Consider the following 27,875-nt stretch of genomic DNA (forward strand, 5'->3'; position numbering starts at 1 on the left):
TATTGTTAAATGCAGTTAAGGTTTAATACTTAAGGTTTAATGCCATTAAGGTTTAATAGAACACATACAGACCGCTAACACTGACAGAAAGGGAGGAGAGCAACAGTGAGGAACCAAAGGAAAGAGTGGATTCAGAGCATTTGTTCCACCACCTTACATGTAACTTGCTTGTTTGAGGGATTGCCGTGAGGTTCAAAAGCTGCTGCTTCATCTACTCTCCTTCCTTCTCCTTCCCACTTCTCCCTTAGCTTGTGCAGCTTTCTTTGGCAGAAGCTTCTTGGCTTCAGATAGCTGGGAGCTCTTCCTTTTCGGCAGAGGTGGTGCTGGTGTTGTTCTGGGGACCCTTGCAACCTTCTGCTGTTTCTGCTTTGCCTTGTGGTGTTCACCATCAGCCTTGGTTTTCAGTGTCTTTTTATTGAACAGAGCTGGTTTCACTGTCGATGCTTTTGTCTTGGAGGACGCCATCTTTTTAGATTTCTCAGAAGAAGCTGTTGGGGTAGCTCCAGGGGGGCTGGAAGACCTTTTCGGGGGCTTGGTTGGTGCAGGTTCATTAAGGAACTCAAGGACAGTCTCTGAGAAGAGTAATTGAGATGTTTCATTATCCCTACTTTCAGGCAGAAGGCTAATTTAGAAAAATACTGATACAAACTCTTAATAGAAGCGCAGCTTAGAAAAATATCTGGCATTCTAAAAAGAATAAACAGATTGCATAAACATCAAAAGATTCTTGGGTTTCTTGGAAATAAAGTCTGTTTAATCTTAGAAATTATGAATGTCTATTTAGGAAAATAAGTCCTGAAGGAATGTAAGAAAGCCTTGCACACTTCTCTCTGGCCAACTTCAGACTATGAATTTTTCACATTACACCAGTATCTACAAATCCCAGATAAGGCAGTTTCAGCTTGCTAAATGTTTTTTCTACTTAATAACACAATGTAACCTCTGCTCTGGTCTAATAGGACTTCGGACAGAAAAAAAAAAATAGAAGAAAGCAGAGATGACTCCCCTAGATTCACAGAGGAAGAATGATGTGATTTGACCTGAGGAGCTTTTCACAAAGCAAGGACAGGCACCAAACCCAATGCCTAGGCAGAGCCATCAATTCCCCTGTGATGGCTGTGAGCACTGTTGCTTCACAACATTTAGGAAAATTCAAATACCAAGGTCTATCAGTCAACAGAAGCACACAGTACATGTGATTACCTGACTTCAACATAGGTCCTGCTCAGCACTTTGGCTTTTACTTCACTAGCTACATCAATCATATACATGTAAGACCATTGACAGCTTTGTTTCTTGGTAAAATTAAAGCCCAACTTACTTGCACGTGGAACAAATGCGATCCGTTTGCTCTTTATTTTCACTGTTACGGGTTTGTATTTACATTTCCCTGGTGGAGCTCGCCTTGAAGAAGAAACAACAGAAAGATGCACAGATACCTGAGAAACTGTCCAGAAGTTTATAAGATCACCTAGTCCCAGCCCCCTGCCATGAGCAGGGCTGCTGATCGCTACTGACAGAGCTCTTTTTGCCCACTGACAGTACAGCATAAGGAGCTCCAGCCAGCCCCACAGAATTTGGTGTGACATCCAAAGGGTGCTGCTTTGGACATAACCGAAGGGACTGCATAGAGCAATAGACCTACATTTACCTATGTTTTCTGATCTTCACCAAGAGAAGGGCTGGAGAGAAAAATGACAAATAAGAACACGCTCTTCCAATTTGGCGTGCTTTTAAGCACAGAGCACAGCAGAGCATGACCTCAGGCACAGCATTTTCTTGTGATCAGCATTCTCCTTCAGACATGGGCAACAGCCAAGTGAGCGCTTTCCCCACACCACATCAATTAAAAAGAAAAAAAAAAGCTACTAGGGCAGGTTTGGTGGTGGCTTTTGTTGTTTCTCCCTCCTTCCCAACTTTTAAAGCACCTTCTAACACCTCTTCCCCCTCTCACTCTTGACTGAGGAGTTTGATGCCACTCCAGGTAGAAGCATGCCAGCCATGTGGGGTAGAAATAGAATAATCCTATAAAAAGCATGAAATTGCAAAGAAGAATGGGAAGACAATCTCCACTGAGAGTATGGTCAGAAGGCCAGAGTGCAGCCCAGGAGATGGAGGTAGCAGCATTCTACTCCAGGGCCAAGCTTTGCACACCCCAGACAAACTTGCCAAGCACTTAACCTGACAGACAAGGACAAACCTGAGCAGTTCTGCATCCAGGCTAATAGAAGCCAGAAAATACAAGAATACATTCCAGAGATCCACCTAAAAACAATGGATATGAAGCTCCAGAAGCACTGGACAGAGTTGGCTTGTTCTGTTTTCCATTTAGATTGCTTTAGCAGCAGGGAACAGTCAACGCTGCAGTGACCATGCAACATAACAAAGTCCTTCATACACAGAAATTGGGTGCTATGAGGGTTGGCAGTATCTTTTTTCCTCTCACAGATGAACCATGCCAGGCAGATTTGAGTTGGAAAAAACAAGCCCTGGTAAGATGCTTGGTAAGACAACTGATTTGCACCTTTAATTTGCTAGCAAATGGAAATACATTCAACCCTTCACAGCTTAGGCTAGGTTTGAATTTATCAGATGGGCCAAGAGCCTTGACCATAACTATTTGCTTTCGTGTTGCCACATATCAGCCTTTTACTGTGCTTCACTACTTTATGGCTTATCAATTCCTTTTCTGACTTCCCTTTCATTATGGAAAGGAACATGATGCCAGCACAAAGTAAAATCAAAAAAGAAAAGTATCCTTGCTGTTATCAAATCAATTTTCTTTGATTTACAAGATCTCTGGTTGAAGTGTAAACAAAATGTTCCCCTCTCATAACCCTGAAGAACATGCATTTAGATATCACTGTGTTATACTTTAAAGGCACAAACAAGGAGATCCAACTTTGATCCTCACTGTCCCAGATCTTAAAGTTATCAGAACTTGGCCCACTTTTGGGTACACACATGATAAGTGAGGAACAAGTTCATTGAAACCGAGAAGTTGCACCAGATGTACAGTGGGTCAACAGAAATCAAGGTCTGGAGGTAGAAGGTAGTGAGATTATGTTTCAGAAGTACTTTGAATTCTGTCTCCCATGGCAGTTAAAGAATGTGTGGTGATTACAGAAGAATTTGACATTAAAAACATCTTTAGTTACTAACCTTGCAGGATCAACAAACTTGTAAAGAGATCCATGTGGCGCATAAGCACTGGGATAAGAAGTGGACATAAAATACAGCTCACCTAAATGGAAGTGAAGAAAAGCAGTTTCAGGTTCAGGAGTCCAAACTGAAACCCGGTTCCACTTTTCCCTGTTTTCTGTCTCTTCACTAGTTAACAAGGTCAGAAAGAGAACCCTTTTGGTTGCTCTCTCAGTCGTGCCTTACTTCACCCTGCTCTATTGTAGGCTGACTTCTGGGGACAACAAGCGATCTCCTGGTTGCAGCAGAGTTTCACACAAGAAGAGCAGCCCTCAACCAAACACAGAGCATGAGCTGGGCCTTCATGAAGATGACTTTCTACATAGTTACTTTCCTATGTATAAAGACATGCTTTTTAAAATTGTTTTTACCAAAGAAACATCCAGAAGCTAGAAATTAGAGAGGAAAACTACAAAATTTAGCCATCTCTCAGAGGTACAAAAAAAAATAAAAAAAAGCATGCAAAAGGATCTAAACTGGCTACCAACCCAAGGCAAAAGCTTCTTATTACTGTATGGCTGCCAAGGAGAGCAACTGCTCTTGATGTCTTTCCTTCAGCACCCACTAAAATAATATTCAGGCAAATTACGGCAACTTATAAAAGAGAAAAAATTATTGTAGCATTTCAAATTACAGCACCATAATAGTTTCTGAACAGCAACAAGAAGAGACATTTAACATCCAGTCACCCCACACTTAGAACAATTAAAAATTGTACATAGTTCATGCTAAAGGCTAAATCTGACAAAATGTGCCAGACAAATGGCCTAGGATCGTTTTCTGACAAGTAAAGCTCTTTTCTACTAAATCATGAAATCTCTCCCTAGAGCATATCTGAGCATCCCATAAATTTGCTTTGGCTTTTTATGTTGCATAGACCTTTGTCAGGAGACTGTGTAGAAGTAAACAAAGTATGCATTTAATGTCTGTGAAAGTCTTGTCACCATGACCACAAAATATCTCAATGCACTGAAACGTTTCCACAGAACTCTGAAAACCAGCGTCTGTTTTCATTGCCAGTAAAATCTTGGTCTGTAATCCTAGTGTGAAGTATTGTTGCTTTGAATAGATAGAGGAATTTAAACTAATAAGAGGAAGAGATTCAGATTAACTACAAGAACTCAAGCAAGAATGAATCATGGAATCACAAGGGTTGGAAAGGACTTCAAGATATAGAGTCCAATTCTCTGCCAAAGCAGGTACCCTACAATAGGTCGCACAACCAGGCGGGTCTTGAATATTGCCATAGAGGGAGACTCCACAAACCTATCTGAGCAGCCCATTCCAATGCTCCATAACCCTTACCACAAAGATGTTCTCCCACATGTTAGTACAGAACTTCTTAAGTTTTAGGCCATGACTCTTTGTCCTATCACTACATATAATGGAGTGATATCATCTGTTTGCCTCCCACCTCCCATTAGACATTAAAAACATTTATCAGATCCCCTCTTAGTCTTCTTTTCCCCAGCCTAAACTAACCCTGTTCACTCAGCCTTTCCTCATAGGGGAGAAACTCCAGGCCCTTTATCATCTTTGTGGCCCTCCACTGGACTCCTTTCAGGAGATCCCTTTTTAAACTGGGGAGCACGGAACTGGACACTACATTCTAAATGAACTGTCACAATGGAGGAACAACCTGTCTTGATGTAGCCTTTTCATTAATAAAATGACTAACAAAAAAGAAGGTGTACCATAAAATCAACAGCAGTTCAAACTCCGTAAGGAACCTAGAGTATTCCAAGTGAAGTTCACTTGAGGATCTGATTCCTGAGCTTCACGAAACCAGCCTGCAACAGCTTCACAGGATACAGGACACCTCTGAACCCCCTTCCTGCCACACTGAAATGGCTACAAACCTGTCGTTTAGTGCTTACTCTTTAGCAACATTTGTGAGAAGCAGCATAAGTTCAGTGTTTGCCCCAGAGCACAAAACTGACGGTATTATTTCCAATGAAGGTAGGACTGGCAAGATACTCTACCTGCTTCATCCTCAGCAAATGAGATGATGAATTTACTGTAAGATCTGATCATCCCAGGAAAAGCACAAGCTTTTGTGCTGCCAATGCAGATATCTTGCTTCTTCCACCTGTTTGTCTTCTCATCTTCCCGTAAAGCCATAAGTCGACTAGATGAAAAATAAAACTTTCATATTTTATCAAGATTTGTTCCTACCAAAATCATGCATTACTGACATTGAAGTGTCAGTTAAGACCCCAACTGTTGACTAGCTTTGATCATCTCTTTCAGAAAAAAAAAAAAAAAGCCTGAGCAAAAGCAGACTCATCTTAAGGACCTAACTTGGAAGAAGTTTAGAATCTCACCAAAATGTTGTTACAATGGTTACAGGCCTTCATCTAATATACAAGTATATTGGGTTCTCATTTACTCCAGTTCAAAAGGTCTCTGCTACATTGTTAAGGTGCATATGTATGCAGAACAGGAGATGCAGAGAAAGTGACTCATCTCACCCATTCATGAAATCACCGAAGATATAGAGGCCATTCAGGTTGGGCGATTCACATCCTCTGTACACATAACCTCCAGTGACAGACTTGCCCACATTGCGGCCATAAGCAAATATTGGAAGAATATCATCTGTTAAACACAGAAACATGAAAACAGAGAAATTTATATCCAGAGAGAATCAAAAAGCAGTTGTTCAGTAATACTAACAGGCACAAAGTGACACGAAGGAGTGGAAGAGTTGAATAAATGGCAGTTAAACTTCAATGGGGATTCAGTCATTTATTCCAGGACAGAACCAACCCAGGGCTTTAGAGAGCTCTCTGCAGAAAGGTAGCAACCTGTAGGCAGTAATATCTTACAGATCTGTCACTGCACCACCCAGCAGATTGCCTTTACAAGTTCCTGTACTTCTACAGAAGAGGATAGAATCAAACAATTGCAATGCAGCTCAGCATCTTCATGGGCTTGCTGCCATTCTCAGAACAGAACATGCATGAATACGTAACCTACAAACAATTCGTCATAAGATTTTTGAAGATAAATGCTTTGTTTCAGGCAACATTAATGCTGAATTCAACACTTCTTGAAGCCCAGAATCAGATCCTACAAAATTATGCAGCCTGGGGGAAAAAGTGAAGACAGGACTATATTTCATCTTTGATCTTAATGAGGATACAGATCACAAATGTAGCTCACTAAAAATTAAAGGCAAAATCTAAAGTGGTTTATTTTTAAAAAGAGCCACGAGTACAAGCATAGGAGAGCTGTTGATGACAAATACTCATACTTGTAAATGCAAGTTTGCTCATGCAGATGTTTCAGAAACATCCATACCAGCTTGAGATGTTTTCCTCCAAGAACTGAAGGAACATTATATGACATAATACCCAGTCCTACTACCATGCTCTGCAATGACCATCAGTATCCACTCTTTGTTGAAGGAAGCCAAGTGAGTCAAGTTTGTCTGGGCACACCCACATTCAGATCCAGAGCACAGAGTATGTGTTCTGCTGGAGCACTCTACTCACTGGGATACACTGGCTCTTCTGTAAGATGTGTTTCATGGTCCCAGCACCAGCCTGGTTGCCCTGCCTTTTCCATAGCCACGCTCAGAGCTTCTGAAGAAAGCTCTGAAGGAAATAGAGCATCAGTTTTGTATGTAGACCCAATCTGTTGGGTTCCCCAGGAAAGCAGTCTGGTAAAGCCACAGGCTTTGACCTTAAGTTCCACTTTCAGTGTAGGACAAGGAATTCCCTCCCTGAAGGTGGTCAGCATTTCATATCAACACAAGGGCTGCGGAGAAGAGATTTCTGCTTTTAAGTAAACAATCTCCATTTAACAAGGAACTGGATTGTTCATCTACATGGAAAAGTAATACTATAGCCAACTAAATACAAGTAGTATAAAAATAAAGTAAGCTTCTACGAGAAGCTTCTTCCTTACCCAAGGAGGAGTTATGGCAAAGCTTTGTGTCATAGCATTCAAATCCCTCTTTCGCTCTCCAGCCATAGTTTCCTCCTTTAACAATTATGTCGACTTCTTCAAACCTGTTCTGTCCAACGTCCCCACAGAATATCCTCCCTATTCCCTTTTTTGTGACAGGATCCCCCCGGTCAACCGCACAGCGCCACATATTCCTGACCCCATAAGCATAAACCTCAGGGCGAGCCTTGAGATCAGACACAAAAGGGTTATCAGGAGGGATGCGATATGGCTTGCCATCAGGACCTCTTCCATCCACATCAATCCTCAAGACTTTCCCCAGCAAAACACTCCTAAAGAGAGCAACAGATAAAGACAGATTTACAAGCATGAGTGTGAGAAACAAGTGAAGACATGGACAGTTCCCTCCTTCCTTCCCCAAGGAAAAATTATCTGTTCAAAAGAATAAAACAACAGCTGGTATGTTTTGCAACTAAATCACAGAAAACTCTTCCACTCTTCTCAGTGAATTGGGTCCCCTCTACTTTCAAAACACAAAATTTTAACTAAGTTTTGGAATTATGAACAAGCACTTCCCAGAAGCACTATTACTTTACTCTTCCATACTGTCTCATTTCTAAGCCCTGTGACTTGGTAGATGAGCTCAATGTTTTCGCCTGCACTCCTACTTACTTGTTCTGAGCATTCCCAAATTTCCCAAAAGGGTCTCCAGCTTTCCCTCCATCCCCAATGAATAGATACAGATAGCCATCCACACCAAAGAGCAGTTGCCCACCATTATGATTTGCAGCTGGTTCTTCAAGTTCCAAAAGATTCCTAAAAGAAAACAAAATAAATGAAATCCAGATGTAGTTACTGGAAGGAACTGACCATTCAAGGCAGGCCACAGAAGTAGTGCATCCCTACTGCAGAAGAAAGCAAAATCACCTAGCTGTGCAGATTCCTCAGATGCAGTGCAAGGGCTCAGCTACACCCTAGTTCTTGTGAGCCTGCAGTTTAGAGCTGGCTGCATGCCTTGTAGCAGAGCACTTTATGGCACCCCTTGATGAACAATAACCACAAGCCATGTAGCACACTCCTGCTCCATGTACCACAGCTTTAACCTGCACTGCCTCAATACCTCTAGCACTAGCTGCAATGCTCACCCAGCACCATAGGCAGAGCAGTGTCACAGCTCACTTGCTAACACAAGCAGAAATACACAATGCGTTCACTAGAGCAAAGAGTTGTTGCCCTGTGAACTCCAATTGTGGAAGCTGGGTTCTGCTTTCTTATATGAAAAGCAGCTGGTGGTTCTGAAGGCTTCAGCACCATCTTTGGAGTCTCATATGGTGACTGCAAAACTTGAAAGAAAACTCTGCTATTAACAAGTTCTTCTCTATTACTGAGACTAGTTTTGGCAGGGGGTGGGGAAACATCAGATCAAATGAATGTACAGTACTGTACTGAAACATCACTGCTCCCCCAGAGCACAAAAAACTTCCAAGGAAAGTTGTGCTTTACAAGCTTCAAGGCTTGAAGTTATTACTGCTCTTTAAAAAGGCAAGAGTACAGAAAGACAGGACAATTCAAAAGTCTGGATCCTGGGTTGTTTTCACATCTGTTTAGTTTGCTGTGCAGACTTCAGCCAACTTGCCCCATTAGCTTTTTAACAGACCCACTCAACATGGGAACAGTGCCGGTTCTGCAAGGGGGAAAGACAAGAACAGAGAAAAATATTTCTTACCATGGCACACAGTAGCATTCAACATAAACTTTACCTTTCTGAGTGTGGATCTGCTCTGTTGGCATCAGAGGCCAAAACCTTCAATTCACTGATTCTGATCTTTTCCACTTGCTTCTTATCCATATATGAATAATAGATGTAAAATTTCCCATTGTTCTTGTAGTTGGGGTGGAAAGCCATCCCCAAAAAGCCTCTTTCATCCCCTATCCACGGCGTTGCCAGCACGATACTTTTAATATCCAAAAATGGCTCCTCCAGCCGGCTGCCATCAGGTAGGTAGACCCAGATGATCCCCACCTGCTCAGCTACAAACATACGGTGGGTCTGGTCGTTGGCATGCAGCATGAGGACCGGGTTCCTCAGGCCATTGGCAACCTCGGTAAGGCAGAGCTGGAGGCAGCCTCTGCGGTCCTCCACCACTGAGCCCAGGTTGCGGTTGAGGGCCGTGTTCCTCAGCACATTGGGGAAGCAATAGTCCTCATCATGCAGGCGAAGGAGGTTGCAGAAGCGAGTCTTATTGGTCTCACAGCATTCTTGAATGTGCTTATCACTGGTGAGCAAGCTGATGGCAGAGCGGCAACTGAAATGAAACTCAGAGCAATAGTCGAAACAAAGTCCTGGAAGGTTTCTGAGAGGTGTCCTTGGGTTTTCAGCATCATAGAGATGTGCAGCATACGGAGAACATTCCTAGAAAGTAAAAGAATGCAGTTGTGCACACATCCAGGAAAAGCCAAGGCTCCTCTTTGTAGATGCAAAGCAGTTAAATGAAAAATTAATAAGGTAGAGAGCACAATGAGTCATCTTTGGAGTAGTAGAAAGCCACTCAATATACAGCTAAAAGGAACTCAGAGCTCAGTAGCAGCTTCCTTCAGCAAAGCACTATCAGCTGCACCTAAGTTACTCCCAAAAGAAGGACATCTATTTATGCTGTGGAATCCTCCATCGCTAGAGGCTCCTATGGATTTAAGAGATTTTTCTATCAATCTACTCTGACCTCTGCTATTAGAAGTCTCCTTTTGTTTCATCTGCTAGATTTTAAGCTAGGCATTTTATTCTCTGTCTGTTAAAAGCAGGTTATGTTTGCTACCTTGCTGTAGGGATCTTTTGCTCTGCTCTCCCACAAGAAAAAAGTGACAAGGAAAGAGGCACTGATCAGCTCAGTAGGCTGTCAGTGAGCAGTTCTGAAGAGATGCACAGGAGCAGGATGACAGCATGACAGAGGTCTGTAAAAGTCATGTGATGTTGAAATGATGAATAAGCATTGCTTGCTCATCCTCTACCCCAGAAGAAAAATGAGGAGCATCAGATAAGATTAGCAGGAGACAAGTTAGAAAAGGAAGCAAAATACTTTCTTTGCCAGAGAAAATTGCAGTTACTAGAGATGTACACTGGCTCACAGCAAGACTAGATGACCGAATGGAAGAGAAAACCACTGATGATTGAGTGCCAAGAAAGTCACATGTGATTTCAGAAGTGCCTGAGCTGAAAACAACTGGAAGCTAGGAGCACATTCTGTGCATTCACCCTCCTGTTACATGCTCCTCCAGCAGCTTTTGGCTACTTTCGGACAGGACGCTGTGCTGAATTGGTCTGATGCTGCACAACTTCAACTACATTCTCACACACATAAAGTTGCATAAATCTCAATTGTGGTTGAGATTTAGAACTATTCTGAGAAAATGAATCTCATCCTACGCAATTCATGTAGCTACCATTAACTCCATATGCAATCTTCAGCAAAAAAAGAACTGCAAGAAATGCTTTCAAATACTGTGCATCTGAAACTCCCTTCATCTGTCATTAGATTTTAGCACGTGCAGTAATAAAAAAATCAAGCAGTAGGCTTGAACTCGTTACTATATTCAAATTCACCATCTTGCAAAAAAAATGTGGCCAGAACTTCCATAAAACATCTATTAAAATCTCACCAATTTATATTAGTCAGTAAAAAACTAATATAAATTTAAAATTTATTTTTAATTTAATTTAAAAGCAAAGGAGCTGCAGACAGATTATTTTAGTGGTTTTCATGCCAGCAACCTAAAATAATCTGTCCAGAGTTTTTATTGGTCAGATACATTAAAGTTATAGAATCATTCAAGTAGGAAAGACCACCAAGTCCATCCCATCAACCATCAGCCATCTGCACCATGCCCACTAACCACATCCCTTGGTTAGGGGTTCTTGAACACTGCCAGGGATGGTTATCACCTCCCTGAGCAGCCTGTGCCAGTGCCTCACCAATCACACCAAGATTTTTTTTGTTGTTGTTATATTCAACTTGTTCCTCCCCAGCACAACTTACAGCCACTACTTTTCACCTTGTCAGTGTTAACCAGGAGGAGAGGCTGACCACCACCTCACCACAACCTCCTTTCAGGAGCTGTAGAGAGCAATAAGGTCTCCCTGATCCTCCTCTTCTCCAGACTGAACAACTCCAGTTCCCTCAGCTGCCCCACATAAAGCTTGTACTCCAAACCCTACACCTGAAGGTAGCTACACAGACAAGCTCAAGAAAGGAGAATTACTACACTATTATCTTTACTGCTACATTAAATAAACCTGCTTAAACAAAATTCAACATCCCTTACGCTCTGCAGAAACTTCAAGGATTAGATGGCCTTACAGTAGTTACTGTGAGTCTGCCTTCATTTTGCTCAAGTGTGTATGAAACAATAGAGTTAATCCAGCTACACTATAGAGCAGAATCAGCAGAAGCTGCTGAGATAATATTAATAACTCTTTGCTATTTTCTAAAAGCTTGCCTGCAAAAAGAGTGTGCATTCAGCAATAAAGCGAGGCCTGAGATTTAAAACTCCCTTAGAAGTGTGATTGTCTGTACTTCCTATCCCATGCTATGTTTTCCTACTCCATACTCACAGCTTTCAATCAGCTTTAAAAAGGCTTATTTTGCCTTCGGTTTATTTTTTGGTTTTGCTTTTTCCAGCCTCTCCTTCAGCAGCTTCCTGAGCAGAGAAACATCCTCTCAGCCAGCAGCCAAACAGCTGTCCTAGCACATGGAGCAGGGTTTGCATCCAGGGAGATTTCACAGCCTTCAACTTGAACAGCACCATCTTAAGAACATTACAGGCAGTTTTCAGAGTTTCATTTTCCATTTTTGGGCTAAATCCTCAAACTACACAGCTGAGTGTCAGACTCCAAAGCTACCAATGCTTACAGCACGCTTAGCTAGCAGAAGTACCGCAAAATGAAGCAACTCTATCAGCAAAGACAGATGGCTTTAGAGTCTGCTTGGAAACCTCCCCAAGTCAGTTATCAAGAGAAACAAAGTAGGTTTAGAGTTACAGCAGGAAATCCGTGGTCCTGAGCACATCCTCATTGAATCCTCTTCTGTCTTCAAAGGAACACAGCTCATTGCAGAGGTGAAATGCACTCTGTGGCATTGTGCCTGGGCTCTGCAGGACCACTGAGATTGCTGCAGCAACTACTGATTATTGTGATGCCGTGGAGGTGGTAGAATAAAGACTACTTTCCATCCCTTTCAGATGAGATCAGTAACAATTTGATCCAGCAAAATGACATTGCTTAAGTGAAATCACTCTGCAGATATTTGCTTCCCCACTATTTCAACAGCCAAATAACATTTGTCAAAAAACTCAACATGGTTGTGACAGCACAAACAGGAACAAACTTTACAGGAGCAGCAAGATGTAACAAACCCAAGTTCCTCTCCATCAAATAATGAGCAAGTGAATTCCAGAAAAATAAAGAAAGCCATAACTTTACTACTTCGAAAAGTGTATGTCTCAATTGAAGAGAAGGACTCTTGCTACAAAATGTGTTTATAAGAAATCCAAATTGAAATCACACCCTGAGTGAACAACCTAAATCTGAAGAGGAAATAGCCACGTTTTTACAGCGTTTCTTTTCTACTTGGATCATGCAGAAAACATTTGTAACACCAACACCGGCCATCCTGCCAGTACCTGCAATGCACTGCTTGCTGGTTTACTGACTGTAAAGTGACAAACAGAACCCTGCTGTTACTCTACTCAGCCCTAATGCTGAGTTCTCATCCCCCATGCAGATGCCAGCACCTTGCCAGCATCCAAAAGGATGGTAACATTTTGGTACACAGATAAAGTTTTAGGGCAAAGGAAATTTTAACTAGAATAGTTTTATATGTTCTTAGTAAGAAGTGTGGCTTTTGGCTGCTTGGTCTTTTGGCATGCAGTAAGCGCTGCTCTGCATGACTAAGAACTGTTAAAAAGGAGCTCAGATCTGTTCTTTAATTAGGAGGACAGAGAAGGAGAGCTCAGGGAGAACAGAGCAGTGCCTGTGGTCTTTTGTCACCACACAATGCCTGCTTCTGTGAGGCAGATGGACATCATGCAGACAGCACCAATAGAAGCAGCAGCTGAAGACTCCGGATTTTGCTGCAGCTGCATGAACCTACTTCCTAATAAACTGCTGTACTCCTAACCACCATTTGAAGCATCCTCAGCAGGATCATAATCAGGATGTCTCCTTCTTGTGATCCAGGGATCTAAGTGCTTTGCCTGATAATTCTTGCATCATTTCATCCTGTAGAATTTGTAGTCCAGAACCTACTAACTGCAAGCAGAAAATATTGACCTATAACTCTCCCCTTTGCTACAGGAAAACTAGCAGAGCAGCAAGATTCCCATCATCACCTGAATCGGGCAAAGCTTTCGTAAACCATTACTGCTATCAAGTGTCACTATGTCTTGCCAAAGCACTTTGCTAAATGAAGATTTGCTGAAGATTTGATGCCATTACTCTGTCTACCTACTTCTCCCATGCTCCCTCACCTCTTCTCCCAGCAGGACATCCATAACAGACTATCAGAACTACAACTGACCCCAAGTAAGCCCAAAACACAGGACAAAGCTACAGATTTTCCACCCTACCTGACAGAGAATATCTTTGATATATGTTCCACACAGCTTATGCCCCCGAGGATCAATATAATCCAGGATCTCATGATATTTTGCAGCAATGCTATTGTCTCTCTCCCGGTCACAGCAGCCAAAGTTTTCATAGGCAGAGCAGAACTCCAGGTGAAAAGGAGGCTGGAAAGGTGGCCCATAATCCAGACACTGAGGATGCCCCAGGACACTGCCTACGCAGCAGAACAAGGAGAGACAAAGACAGACACATGGGCAAGAAAAGGAAGCTCTAGAGCTACTGCTTCTCCTTCCAGTGCCTGGCCAAACATTCACTTTCTTCAGTGTAGGCTTCCTGAGGTCAGATGTATGGAAATCTTGGACCTCTGGTTCATTCATTCTCCCTGTTTTATTAATTGCCAGCCACAGAGCTCAACACTCACTCGCTCAGGTTTGCTTACATTCCCGCTCCCTTTTTCTCTGAAGTTTACTATTTGGCTGGAGAGAAACCTTCCAGCCTGCCCCTTTGGTATTTCACACGTCACATGGCTGAACACTCCCCCCTGGATATTTCTCACATCCCTAGGAGCACTCACAAATCTAATCCCCACAGCTTAGTTAAATTAACTGAGAAATCATTCCCCAAGAAATACAAAGATGGGAGTGTAAGTTACAATTGTTACACACAGAACAGGATAACCTCTCCATTTGCAAAACAGAAGATGAACAGTTTCCAATTGCTATCACTTTGAATCTGGTTTGAGACCGAATAGGGGTAAGTAATAATTTAGAACCGAACTGAGGAGGCAGTAGCTAACCATGTGTACAAGTCATTCCAGGACAAGACCATTTTACAGAGGTACTGCTGTTACCCACAAGCCTAGGTGGGAATTAATATGAAGAGGTACTCAAAAGAGTGAAGGAGAAAACAGTTTTAAGGTACCAGAACCTGAAATTGACTGTATTATGTGGCAACCCTGTACTTAAGCTGATTGACTTTAGTGATGCATCTTGAAGACAGTTTAACATCACATTAGATTTTTGCCCACTTTTCTCTCTTGTGAAGAACATGCAGCGCTTCTCCCAGTTGCCTGGTAGAGCATCAGCTGCACGTGCACTGTGCTTGCACACACTGCCCTCAGCCTGGCATTTTGAGGACAACACTTGTCTCACTCCTCATTCCTTCAGCGTTGAGCTCTTTGTGTTAACTAACCTTGTTCACCAGTTTGAACTTTTCCTGTTAGAACTTAAACCTCCCTCTTCCTTCCCTAGAGATATGCCATCTGCAGACAAAACAACCCAGAATATTTACATATGCAGAGAACTTCACTTCCAAGTTAATGCACAACAGCAGAGGCAACACACATCACTGCTTTCACAATGAGGTGAGAAAGCCACAACAGTTTTTCTTGCATTTAGATAAGGACAGAACACTATGTCCCATAGAGGACATCTACTGCTCACTTTACCCAAACACTCTTAGTTGGAGAAAAAAAAAAAAAAAAAAAAAAAAAAAAAGCCCACTGCAAACATACCATCTCACATCACTCTAAATGCAACCAGACAAGACTGAGTGGAACTTTCCACTTACCATCACAGATATGATCAACTATGGAAAGCCCTAAAGGACTCCAAATTCAAAGCAGTATAAAAGCACACCAACACTGGTTTTGCAGGGACTAATCCGAGGGTAGAGTACACATCTGCTTAGTGCTGACACCTGTGTAGTGCTGAAAACATGCCTACAGTGCTCCAAATGCAAATCCAAGTCTTGTGCACGTGTTTGGAAATGAAATTCTGGAACAGGAGATGGAATATCAGAAGGACAACACACTGGGCGTGTGGACCAAGAGATTTGGATTCCCTTAGCAAGTTCCTTGCTTCAACATAAACGAGGCAAGAAAAGATTTGCTATTTGCTTCATGGAAACACCTCACAAGTTTTATATGCAGGATGAGGAATCAATTCAGAAGAAAACCAAACCTTGACCACAGAATTCAGAGCCAAGGCAGAACATTCCAATGCACTAGGAGTCAACATATTCAAAGTACAATGCACAGGCTTGAGAACACAGTATGGCATTCAATAGCATGAATAGGAAATTACACTCAGGACTTGAGATTAACAAGTTTGGGTTTTTTTTTCTTTCAGGTGCAAGTCCTACATGTAAAGAAACTTGTGATTTCCCATAAGACATGAAAGCAATACTCAAGACTGTCATGCAAAAACTAGTACCATGCTCATCCTCCAGTGCTGACTGCAGCTCTGCAGTTCCCTTCTGTCACTAGAACATGATCCCTGGCAGCAATCTTGTTCCCAGAGAAGGTGACAGGAGAACGCTCTGAGCACAGTGGATTAACAGATTTTTTCAAAGACATCAACTCCTTCTTGTTCTCTCATTCTCCTTACTGCCATGCAAATCTCTGCTGCTGTCTCACATTTTTTTCCCCCTCTTTATCAAAAGGGTGTACATGGTTCCCACAGGCAGATGAGGGGACATAAGAGGAATGAGCATCTAGTTTTGTAACTCTGTGTTAAGTCATACGATATCAACTCATCTGCACACCAGCACAGAGATGAGGGAAAGTGGCACAGAAAACAAATACTATCAAACCACACCCAGGCCCACCTCCAGGGAGTCATCTGCTCTATCAAAGGCCCAATTCTGAAGCCCAGAGGAGCAGTGTCAGGCAGAAATCCAAATTAAGGACTCCAAGGAAGGGGCATCCTGTCTGGTCGCCTCCCAGGGCTGTCCCAGGAAAGCCCCACTGTCCATTCACAAATCCCATCAAGATGAATCACTGCACACAGCTGTTTGGATCACCCTTTGGACTAAAGGGAGCTGCTTCCTGATGGTGTAGGATACTTCAATAGAGGCAGAGCATTTTGAAACAATCAAAATTCAACTTAAGACCCATAATAAAGCAGTAGATCATCACAAAACAAGGCAGCAGCCTTCTTATGAAGACAGAAATAAAGAAGCGGTTATGGAAAGTAGTTTGCCCTGTTCAAATACTCAGAGCACATCACAAGACCCAACACTAACCTAGACTAAACTCCCAGATAAACACTCGTCTATTAAAAGCACAGCTGAACTTATCCATATAGTACTACACTGTTAAAGACATCTTTATTCATTCCCAGTGGTGGCTCAAGCCAGCCACCCAACTGAATTCTACAGAGCTGTCATTAAAACAGAAGTAGTACTTGGAAAGATTTTTGTTGTTGTTTTTAAATGAATTGGAATGCTAGTTTGTGACAACACATTAACATTTGCTTTCCAAACACAGCAACAGTGTGCATTTCAACTCAAGGGCAGGACTGCAGAAGAGGCTGTAGCAAGCCTCTTTGCAGCTCGTAACATTTTCAGTAGTTCAGTGCTGTTTCTCTCTGAAGCTCTGCAACACCAGCTTTCCCATCACCACAATACAGCAGCAACCCTACCTTCAGCTCCCCCCCCCAACAATATGAGGACTTCCCTTGAACAGGACACAAGCCATGAATACAATGCATGGAAACTGACTAGGGGTATGTCAAAATGCCTCAGCTATGTGAACAGGTTGCTTCATGGCCTATATATCAATATACAATGCAAAGAGTGAAGTACAGGCCTCTCAAATTTCCACGTATTTCAGGAAATCAGCCATAAACAGCAAGTTATGCAACACTTGTAGTGAGAAACTTGCTTCATGCTGCATCACACGCTGTTTGTAGGTTAAAGCATCCCACTTATGATTGCCACAACTAGCTCTGAGTGGGTTTTGAGCCACATTCCAGCAGCCATTTAAATCAGCATCCATACAAGTGAACATAAGAGTCACCCTCCAATATCAGAGAAACTCTATACCATAATTACCAAGTAGTTCTCAAGGTATGCATGAAATTACTGATGTTTGCATTTCACAGAAATCAAAAACTAACTTAAAAGAAATTCTTCAGCATCATCCATTGATTTACATAGTTTTATTATGAAATAAATACAAACCTAGTGCTTTTAACAGAAAAAAAAAATCTACTAGAGTTGACAGTTCCTCTTTAGAGCAGATTTTAGACTAGTGTCAATACAAAAGCCAGTTTCACAAGGGGAAAAAAATGCAGCAAGACCCTTGAGGACACCTTTTAATCACAGCTGTACAGAGGAATCTCAAAGACCAGATATGCTCAGGTAGGCACTGCTGTGCTTATTCACAAACTTCTTGAGTGTCCGAAACCTTTTCACCTGAGCTTTGCAGCCATGGTGCGACACGTATTTAAAGTACTTGCAATCTAAGCAAGAGAAGAAAAAGTAATGTCAGCTTTACCACAATGCAAGCAAACAAAACACTTCTACTTTTTAAGTAACATGCAAGTATGCAAGTTCTCTATTTCAGAAGGCAATAAAACAATCCAAGACATGCACATTGCCAACATAACTGCAGCACCAAATTACTGAGAGCTGAACAGGCTTTCAACACAAGAAACTGTCTGGAAGTTAAAAGAATGGAAAGAATAAATCTTCTAACTAACTGAAGGCCCAAACTTACAGGTAAATTATGCTCTCACACCATATTCTCATTCTTAATTCTGTCACCACTTCCTGGTCAGATGTTCTAACTGGTTTCAGCAACATTTCAATGAATACTACCTCAGAAGTCCTGACTTTCACTTTTTTATTGAACTGTCACTAATTTCACTCAAGACCTCCTTCCTCCTCTTTTCTATGTTATATCACTCACAAGATCCTTAAGGACCACCTAATCCTCAGTATTTGCTGAGACACTGCTTAGACTGTAAGCCCAGAGAGCAAACTTTCTGTATCCCTCACAACATTCACTCAGGATCCTGCAGTATATTTTTGAAATTGTGGTTTCAAGGTTATAAACAGAGTCTGTGGTATTGTGACTGCTCAACAAGGCCAAGTAAAATGGAACTCAAACCCAGGAGAAGGCAAGTTATACAAGCTAGATCTCTTAGTGAGGAATATCAAACTGTTTTAAACGTTTTTCTCCCATTTAACTTCAAAGACCACAATCTTCCCTAGAAGAAAGAAACAGCATTTCTTCCAGGGAGCAGACCAGATGCATCTTATCTCATTAGGGCTAGAACTAGATGTTATTTCTAGTGTATGTAGTGAGAAAGAACATTTAGTATTACCCTTTCCTAGAAGAACTCCAGCCACCAGAGCTTTCTCATACGAAAGGCTTTCATTTTCCTGCCAATTGCTCTTTGCTAAGTAGCGGCTAAAATGGAAGGCTGGCCACCAGTCCTTCCTGGAGTTCCACTCCTGCTTAATCCAGTCGAGATGCTTCTCAGAACTGCAAAAAGGTAAAACAAGAAAAATTGAGATGAAATAGTGGAGGAGGCACTGAGTTTTACAATCAGCTTGGTATGTTAGCAGACTTTGACACTACACTGCAGACTGAAGAATTTAAGCAGCAGTATTTAAAGAAAACTTTGGGTTAATCTATGCATAATCAAACACTACTGTATTGCAAATACTTCCTTATCCCATTATCTTAGGCACTGAAGACCTTACATTATGTCAGAAATGAAAACAATCTATACACCAGGGAAGTGACCACAATGCCCTGTATTTCAAGGTACTCTGAAGCTGTGTCCTCAAAAACAAAACTGCAAAGTTCAAGCATTGTACCATTTCTCCTAACTGTATGCAACAACATTCCCAGTTTTAACCCATTAACTTCTGGACCTTGTGCACAGGTAGCTGCAGCAATAAAATAGCAAAATGGTCAAACAGTACTGAATTGATTCACCATAAATATGCAGGGCTTAAAAAACATTAAAACCTCTTTTTTTTGGAAAAAAAAACCAGACATTAGAGATCTTCTGGGCATGGATTGCATGGAGATGGGGCTCCTTCTGAAATCAGAGTCCTCCTCTGAACACATAAGCAAGTATGTATCAATCCCCAAGCATCTGACTTAGCTGTTAAGAATACATTGTATTCTGTAAGTTACCAATAAAGGAGAACACAACACACCACGACCCCTAGTCCACTGATGCCCAAACCTGTTACAGCCAATGTATGTTTAACAGCAAAGACCAAACTATTGTTTTTCTCCTGGAAGAAGGAGAACAGTGACAGGCAGTAAATGTTACCCAGACACTTGAACAGCATTTTCTGCATAAACACGACCTGGTAAAAACCTTTTTCAGCTGATGATTACAGTGAAAATTTAAGAATTGCCCTTAGTAATAATTTCTTCTAGACTGCCACGGAAAGCACCCTGCAGCCAAGCACAGCCACAGAACTCAGTACAGGCCAGCCCAGTATTCCACCTACCAGCATGAAAGACAAAGGTTACAAAAGAATCACTTTGTCAATTGTCCAGAGGTGGAGATTTGACACACAAATTCCTTTCTTAGCACTTTACATCAGTTACACTTACATTACAATTTGTTTCACCTGTCTTGCCAAGCAACTCCATGCTTTTACATTTTTCTTCCAGCCAGCATAATCCAAGACTGCAAAGATAACTTCTAGCCCCAGTCGACGTCTTTTTCGTTTCTCTGGAAAGAGATCAGGCTGATTAATGAATTAGCTGGATTAATCTGAACTCACTAGTAACAATTAAAATATTCTCCAAACTTCCTTCCCACATACTGCTGCTTTCCCTATTACTGAGGGCTCCCCCCACTGCTTTCTGCCTCTTCCAAGAGAGAAAGTTAAGTGTTCATGGGTCTAGGGCACAATTCACAGCAGAGACCCTCCTTAAATGCTGCTGACTCAAAGAGGCACACAAGACCACTCACTTATCCCACACTGCCTTGCTTACAACAGATGCTGCTGTTATAATCACTGCTTCCAGCCAGTGCTGTTGTTCAACACGTTCTTCCTATGGGAAGAGAACACAGTGCCCTGGAACGTTTCAAGTCCTGAGATATCAAAACAAAGAAATTGGACTGACATGAATAGAACAGGCATTTCACAACAGCAGCTACTACACCAAAGGTGTTCTTAAAAACGACCTACCACAGCAGGTAAGAGCTGGAAATATTTACCAGTGTAAATTATTACTTCAAAAATCAGATTGCTCTCAAGAGCTACAAGAATTTAACAAATGAGTCATGTGTTAACAGAAAAAGGGAGGTTTCAGCCAAAAGGGATTTTTATTTTTCATACAGAGGAACAACAGAACAGAATAATTTTGATTCCCAGACATTCTATCTGCAGACTTACATACCAGGTTGCAAGAAGATGCCCATTTTGGAAAGCAATGGATCAGCATGGAAAAGCAGTCTCCAAATGAGAAGACTTTTTTCCACCAGCTTGAAGATAAAACTCACCAGTAGATGCTATTCTTTCAGTACATAACAAACCAATGCATAAATCCATTTCAACTCCTCCACAAAAAAGGCCCCTCCAAATGCAAATACTGAGTTTAGCATTTAGAACAGCATTCCTTGGAAGCAGTGAAACTAGCATTCAGACTAGTGCACCTCCAAACAAATTATTTTTGAGGTCCTGACTGTGCATTACAACCTACTGCTTGGTCAGCCTTTGAGCTCTGACAGGTATTTGTTCACACGAGCCTGTAAATACCTACTTGTCTGCATTGAATGTTTCTGGGATCAGAAAGTCAGGCTGGGATTTTTCTATTAATAAGTACAACTACTTCAGTACAAGAAGGCTGTAGAACAATTATATTCTAGATTAAGCATAAAGAGCAAATATATTTAAAGACTTACTTGATTTTTGAAGCATAGTATTAAAATGTATCATTAGTTCATGACAGGGAACAATATCATGCAAGATCTGCAAAAAACCAACACCCAAAACATACATTGAAATAATGTGAAAGCTTCCAAATGTTTCTACCGAATCCAAAGCAGCAATGTCTTCAGAGCTCTTTGGTGCCTTAGGAAAGCTGTGCAATCAGGTAACCCAATTGCCTTGATACAAAGAATGACTATCAAGAGCTAATTTGCACATCTGTAACACTGCTCGGTGACACAGCACATAAAATGCCCTCATGACTACTGAAAAACCCTGCAACAAATGCAACATTCCCAGGAGCAACCCATACCACTGTCTTTTTCAGAAAGCTACATTCTTTCATTCCTACACCTCTTCTAGCTCCCATCTACTGCTCTGTGCATTTGCAGGATGTATCAGACCAGTTCTCAGATCTGCCACTATAAGATAAAATTAAGTCTATAAAATTAATGCTAAAAAAATAAATACTGTGAAGATGAAACTTTATATATACAGGCTGCCATCTAAGTCTAAACTTATGAAGCTGTTTTGAAACCATTTGCCCAACAAAAGCATTTTGGTGCCATCAAGTGGCAAAAGAGATTCAAAAACATTGCTGGAAAAGTTATCAGCACGCAAGGGCAACAAAAGAGGGAATCTAAAAGCAGCTACACAAAGGGCCACGACGCAGCAGGGCTTTTCCTGACAGCCAGAAGTAAACTTCTACTGGACCTTAAGTTCACTGCTTACTGAGAACAACAAAACTAACTGCTGGACAGAATTGGCATGTGAGAAAAGCAAGCACCTAATCGTTTATTCAATAAAGATCAAACTACAATGGAAATCAATGCATGTTTATATACATGCACTTCCTGAGCCATGAAAAATTGATCGGAGCTTGTTTACTGAGCTTTTGATGCATCAGTTTCACACTGACAGCAAAGACAGTAAGAGATACTATTTGCCCCACCTGTTAGAACACCCTTCCCAACCCTTTGCTTCCCACAAAAAAGTACAGTAAGTCAAATACTACAACAGGAGACAACTGAACCATCATAGCACCATGCAAAGTGAACAACCACAGACTGCATTTACAGTGTTATATATACCTTGAGTGCAGATATCAGTGATTTCTTTGGTGCACCATGTCTCTTTAAGAACTGATAGAGGTAAACATGAGCATTGGGATTTGCAGGAAACTTTGAGTTGTAAGCATAATCCGTTAATACTTCACGAGCTTCTTGGTGGTCTCCATAGAATTCCAACAGCTAAGAAGTTAAGCTTGTCATTAGTTTGCTTCATGTTAGCAATTAAACTTCTTACAGTTCATTCTAGGCTGCTACAGAACTATCCAACAGCACCATAGCAAACTGGATGCGAGTTACACTGGAGTATTTTAATTTTACTGGTTACCTTTAACATAGGTAGCTAAAAATTGACACATAGAAGCAGCTACAGAAGAAAATCACATTTTCACTTCCTTGCTCGTTAAAGAATTATCATCATTCCTCACTGGAAAAAAAAAATTGAAGCAGACTGCCACGTCTTTGAAGAGAACTCAGAGAACTTGGCAGCTGTCAGCACCTAGTAAAATTCCATAAGAAACACTCAAAGAAGTCAGAGCTCGTCTGCACTGAGAGTAAATCTTCTCAATTTTAAGATTAACTTTATTTATTAGTTAAAATTTGTAAGTAGATATTTTAAAAAAAAAAGACTGCATGTTTGGTGTTCAAGATTTAGTGCCACCAGGAAAAACATTGCCCTGCCAAAAAGACAACTTGCTTTCAGGAATTTAAACAAAGCAGCTGTGCTCCAATTTCTCTGCTAGCACCAGGAAAACAGAATGTGCAAGTTGGATGTCTCTTTTTCTTGGCAGCCCACAGATAAAGCTCTTTTTGTACACTATGCAGGCCCTACGGTCCCACAAACATACCTAAATCAAAGCTAGTGGGATATCATTACATATGTTGTTTTTAAAACTACTTGTCATCCACACACAGCTGAACTGCAGACTTGCATCTAAATGAAAATGAGACAAAGAACCAAGAGAGACAAAAGGAAGAGACCTATAAAAATACACTCTTACATCCACATAGGGTTTCACAAAGAGATCCCAGACTCCAGGTACTTTAATGATCTCCTTTAAGTTCACTGCTGCCTTCCGAAAGGAACCGTGCATTTCCTGTTCAACAGACAAGTCTTCAACTCCATCCTTCTCTGTGAAAACACGAAGGAACGCCATAGTTAGCTTTATTAGTTCACAAATATCTTGAAGTGGTGATCACATCTTGCAAAGCAAGGGCTCCAGTCAAAGCTTTTTAAGAAAAAAGGCCTCAGATCCACCAGTACTGGAACAAGAGATTTGCATTGCTCTGTATCCCAACTTACAACCAAACTCATGATGGGCAGTGTTCTAAGATACCAGTATAAAGTCTGTTTATCTTGTCAAATAAACAAGTAGAGATTCAGCCATGCAGCCAGCAGGTGTATGCTGAATTAGATGCCACATCCAAGTGGCAACCTCTGCATCTTCACCTTTCAATAAAAAAAAACTAGGAAAACTCAAGTTTGGGTGGCTTTTGTTAGCTCTCAAAGTTCTAGCAGCAGTACAAAGAAGTCACTGATATAGATGAAAACATGCCTTTGATGATTGTTTTAGGTGATGCTGAGTACAAGAATTGTACAAGAATTGAGTGATGCTGAATACAAGAATTATGATTCAGGGTGAAAACACTGCTTTGTTTCAGAACAGTATTCCAGGACACTAGAAAAGTGCATGTTAGTATTCTATTTTGGCACCACCATTGTTGCAGGATTATCTGTATACCATCAAAACTCAAAGCTTTTGAAGACTAGTACTTCCTTTTAGTGCCTTCATATGTAAATTCAGACAGAAGAGCAGCCTATGTGGAAATATGACTGCAACAAACAGTGATGCCTGCAAGAATAAGTCTACAGCTCAATACAAAAGCAGAATTTGGACTTACCATACTCTAACAGTATGTTCTTCTGATTGGACCAGCTATAGTAGTCCAGCAGTCCCCTGTAAGCCTGAATCAGCTTCATTTCTTCATCCTGAGCAACTGTTCGTTCTCCAAACCTCCAACTCTCTGCCAGCAACAGGTTTTGGTAGGCTTCATCTATCCGTCCATTACAAAGGAGGTGAAAGGCATGCTCTAAACAAACCTGCAATTCAAGCAGTCCATACCACAGTATTTCACATCATAATCAAAGAATCTCAATAATATAGCAAACATCTGCAAGGAAGTGAAAGGGAAGAGACACTCATTACTGACATCAAAATAAAAAACGCAAACATAGCAAAATATTTTTATTAGAAGCAGGTTTTACACATAGTTTTATTCAAACTGTATATTCATAGGGAACTTTGGCAAAAAGCAAGAATGGGAGAAGGCAAGCTGTCACTAGGAGACTGAAGTGGGCACCAAGAACTTAAGTAATTTTTTGCTGTTTGGAGATGGTGGAGAAAGATTATAAGGTTCTTGAAATCTGCGTGGGTGAAAGTCATCAGTCAGGTAGTAAACTTCAGCTGTACTTATTATTATCAAGGCAGCTGAAAGCACATGGCCCAAAACCTCGCTTGTCATTATTAAGTGCTGAATCTATTTCAGAAGAGCTAGAAATGAATGCTAGACCTGAAGAAACCTAGCAGATTACACTCAGTTTGTTCGTTATGCAACTGCCAAACACCTAAAAAAAAGAACACCCAACCACACTATCATATTGATTAGGTACTGGATGAGAGTCTAAGCTTTCAGTTAGCAAACTCGTGTATGGAACTAGTATTGGAGGACTTTGAACAAATACAACAGACTGAAAGATAGAAACATCAGAAATCAGAAACAGCCAAGGAAACCAAAACAACGTAAGTTTGAATAAATCATCATTGGAAAAGAACTGGGTTCTGAGTGACACAGGTGTCCCCAGAATAAGCTTTTCTATTTTATACACAAATTAGCTACTTGAAAAGCAAGCGAAGTTTAATTACAGCTGTTTGACCAGGAGCACAGGGGTCAAATTAAGGACTGGAAACAAGACTTCACAGGTATAATTAGCCATTAATGGGGCATGTATGAAAATGAATCTAACAGTTTGAAGAGTAATTAAAGAATCTAAGCATTACTGAAAGCAGACGAAAATGTATCATCCAAATGAGATGTGGTCAGCTATGGAACAGCCCTTGAAACATCACACAACTGGTCACTCAGTTGCACTATTTTTTTTGACACTATTGTCAGTGATATTTCAAGAGAGCTTTCAGAAGCAGTAACACTCAGATAGACATTCAGGTAAATGTGTGGAAAAAACCATCAAGACTGCATTAAGTACACTCACCTTCAAATACCTTTTTACTCCTAAAGTTTTCATCTGTTCTATGAAAGAGTTGAATTCTCTTATGTTCCTGGGGGAATGATTACACAGAATTTCTGTTCCTATTCTCCAAATCACCTATTGATGTGGGGGAAAAAAAGATGCAAAAAAACTTTAGCACAAAAGTGGGAGCAGTCACCACATTACACAGATTTATCAAGCCTATAATTACTGTAACATACGAATAAAATGCACATCTGCACTGCAAATAAAAAATGAGTATTGTGCTGTCTACTGTTACAGTTACACACATTAATCTAAAGTTTTGTTGTTTCTTTTTTAAACTGACATTCCATGTGTGCTTCACAACTGCTCATTATAAATACAGCACATCAGCAAAGCTTACGAAAACCATATCTGTTACCTCTCTTCTTACTAAAAACAATATGCTTCAAAGTTATTGAAAATTTCTGCTTCCCTTTTACTTGTTCCCACTGTGATGTAACACACACAATTTTTAAATTTAGCAATAAAAATTGTTCCCAATCAGATGTAGCTCCTCCGTCAACACAATTTGTTTTCAAGGCCTGCATGCAGAAGGTAATCAAATCAGTTCATTTACCAACATCATTTGATTCCCTTCCTGCTGCTTCTAGCTCAGTACCTGCTTAGGAGTTTTCAAAGTACTGTAAGAACTAGCACAGAATTCAGTGAGCCACTGGCTTTCAGATTCTGATTGATGGCATGCAAGTTGCAAACACATTCACTGCTTCTCCATTTCAGAAGACTACATGAAGAACAATTTCTGTAGATATGCTACTGATGGAATTAACTTATCTTAAGCCAAGTTTTCATCTGTTGTGCTATTGACCTCCGTAAATAAATTGAAAAAGCAAACAAACAAAAAGCAAGAATGACCAAAGAACCCACAACACACCAGTCTGTAAACCTAGAGAACTTTTCAGAAGTACAGCCAGAAACAATACATCAGAGAGCACTATAGATCCACAGCAGCCCTGAGAGGGAGATCTCAGCAAAATCCAGGCTCCAGCAAGATCAGCTAACCTCCCAGCACAAAGGCATACTTGTGTAAAGGTAGCCTGAGAGACATTTAATGGACAGCAGGCTGCCTTCAGCACTACCAATGATGAAGATCGGTGTTCCTCCTGCCACATACCATCCAATGGTTTCTTAACTGTTTTTAGAAGCTCCAATGCCTCTATCATTAATTTTTTTTTTTTAAATGAGCTAATTTTAAGTTATGAATGTTTCTTTTCAAGTTACATATATTTTTTTTAATTAAGCTTATGAACAGTTAAAGAAAATAAGGGCCCTGAAATACTATAGGCACTTCTTGCAAGTATCTTATCAACTGCAGAACTGTGCTAAGGGACACAGGCTTACCTCTGACGGCCCCATGTATTCTGTAGAAAAGTCTTTCTCCAGTGACTCGATGTAGGAGGTCAGGAACTCCGCAGCTCTCTTCCACTGCTTCTGCAGCAGTGCATCCTGGATGTAATTCAAACACAATTCCTTGCTCCTCCAGAAGTTTAACCTGCGCTCATTGGAAGACTCTAAACGAAGCAAAACACGAAAAAATCAGCTAAACCCAGGAATCAGAACTTTTACCAGGTAACAACCTGCCTGCTACTTCAACTACCTCTCTTTCAGGAGCTCCCTCAGCCACTACAGAAGGTAACGGTAAGCTACGTGGTTTAGAAGCTAAGCACACCCATTTTCCGCAGGGGCGAAAGAGACTGGAAACACGGAGCGGGAACAGCACAACGGCCGCGCCGGGGCCCCCGCTCGCCTCAGCAAGGGCGGCAGGCCGGCCGTGAGGGGCTCCCGCCACCCTTACCCGCTCGGTAGAGGTGCCGCGGCAGGAAGGGCAGGTGCAGGGCTGGCTGCAGGGCGCTCCCCACCTGGGGACCATCCATGGCCCCACAGCGAGCAGCCGGAGCGGCAAGACAACAAACCACTTTTGTAACTACACTAAACGGCGCCTGAGGGCGGCGGCCATTTTTGAGCCTGGCGGGAAGGGGGCGGGCCTCAGCTGCCAGTTATGTGGAGAAGGCCGGGAGAAAGCGCATGCGCTCTGTAAGGCGTGGTGCAGAGCAGCGGCCATGTTGGGAGCGGATCG

At 41.4% G+C, this 27,875-nt stretch overlaps 1 protein-coding gene across 1 annotated transcript; it reads right to left on the reverse strand.

Moving 5' to 3' along the window:
• HHIPL2 (HHIP like 2) lies at nt 1-27,781 on the reverse strand. Its single transcript, XM_048937906.1, has 18 exons — nt 27,594-27,781; nt 27,140-27,309; nt 25,760-25,873; nt 24,391-24,589; nt 23,490-23,620; nt 22,513-22,671; nt 21,397-21,463; nt 20,097-20,217; nt 18,841-19,001; nt 13,732-13,943; nt 8,874-9,526; nt 7,786-7,929; nt 7,114-7,445; nt 5,673-5,799; nt 5,184-5,329; nt 3,163-3,244; nt 1,322-1,404; nt 1-572 (listed from the first exon to the last, which is right to left on the reverse strand). The coding sequence occupies exons 1-18, from the start codon at nt 27,670-27,672 to the stop codon at nt 208-210; spliced, it is 3,345 nt and encodes a 1,114-aa protein (XP_048793863.1). The 5' UTR covers nt 27,673-27,781; the 3' UTR covers nt 1-207.
• Between the last annotated feature and the right edge of the window lie 94 nt (nt 27,782-27,875).

The sequence above is a fragment of the Lagopus muta genome, chromosome 2 (genome assembly GCF_023343835.1).
Source record: "Lagopus muta isolate bLagMut1 chromosome 2, bLagMut1 primary, whole genome shotgun sequence".
NCBI classification, from domain to species: domain Eukaryota; kingdom Metazoa; phylum Chordata; class Aves; order Galliformes; family Phasianidae; genus Lagopus; species Lagopus muta.

Bases quoted from the DNA above. Each gene is read 5' to 3' on its own strand.
- HHIPL2 (XM_048937906.1), bottom strand. From the start codon at position 27,672: ATGGATGGTCCCCAGGTGGGGAGCGCCCTGCAGCCAGCCCTGCACCTG. The intron at 21,464-22,512 runs GTATATATAACA...GGTTTTTTGCAG, and splicing joins CACTGATATCTGCACTCAAG to ATCTTGCATGATATTGTTCC. The intron at 19,002-20,096 runs GTAAGTGTAACT...ACCTTTTTGCAG, and splicing joins CAGGTGAAACAAATTGTAAT to TTCTGAGAAGCATCTCGACT.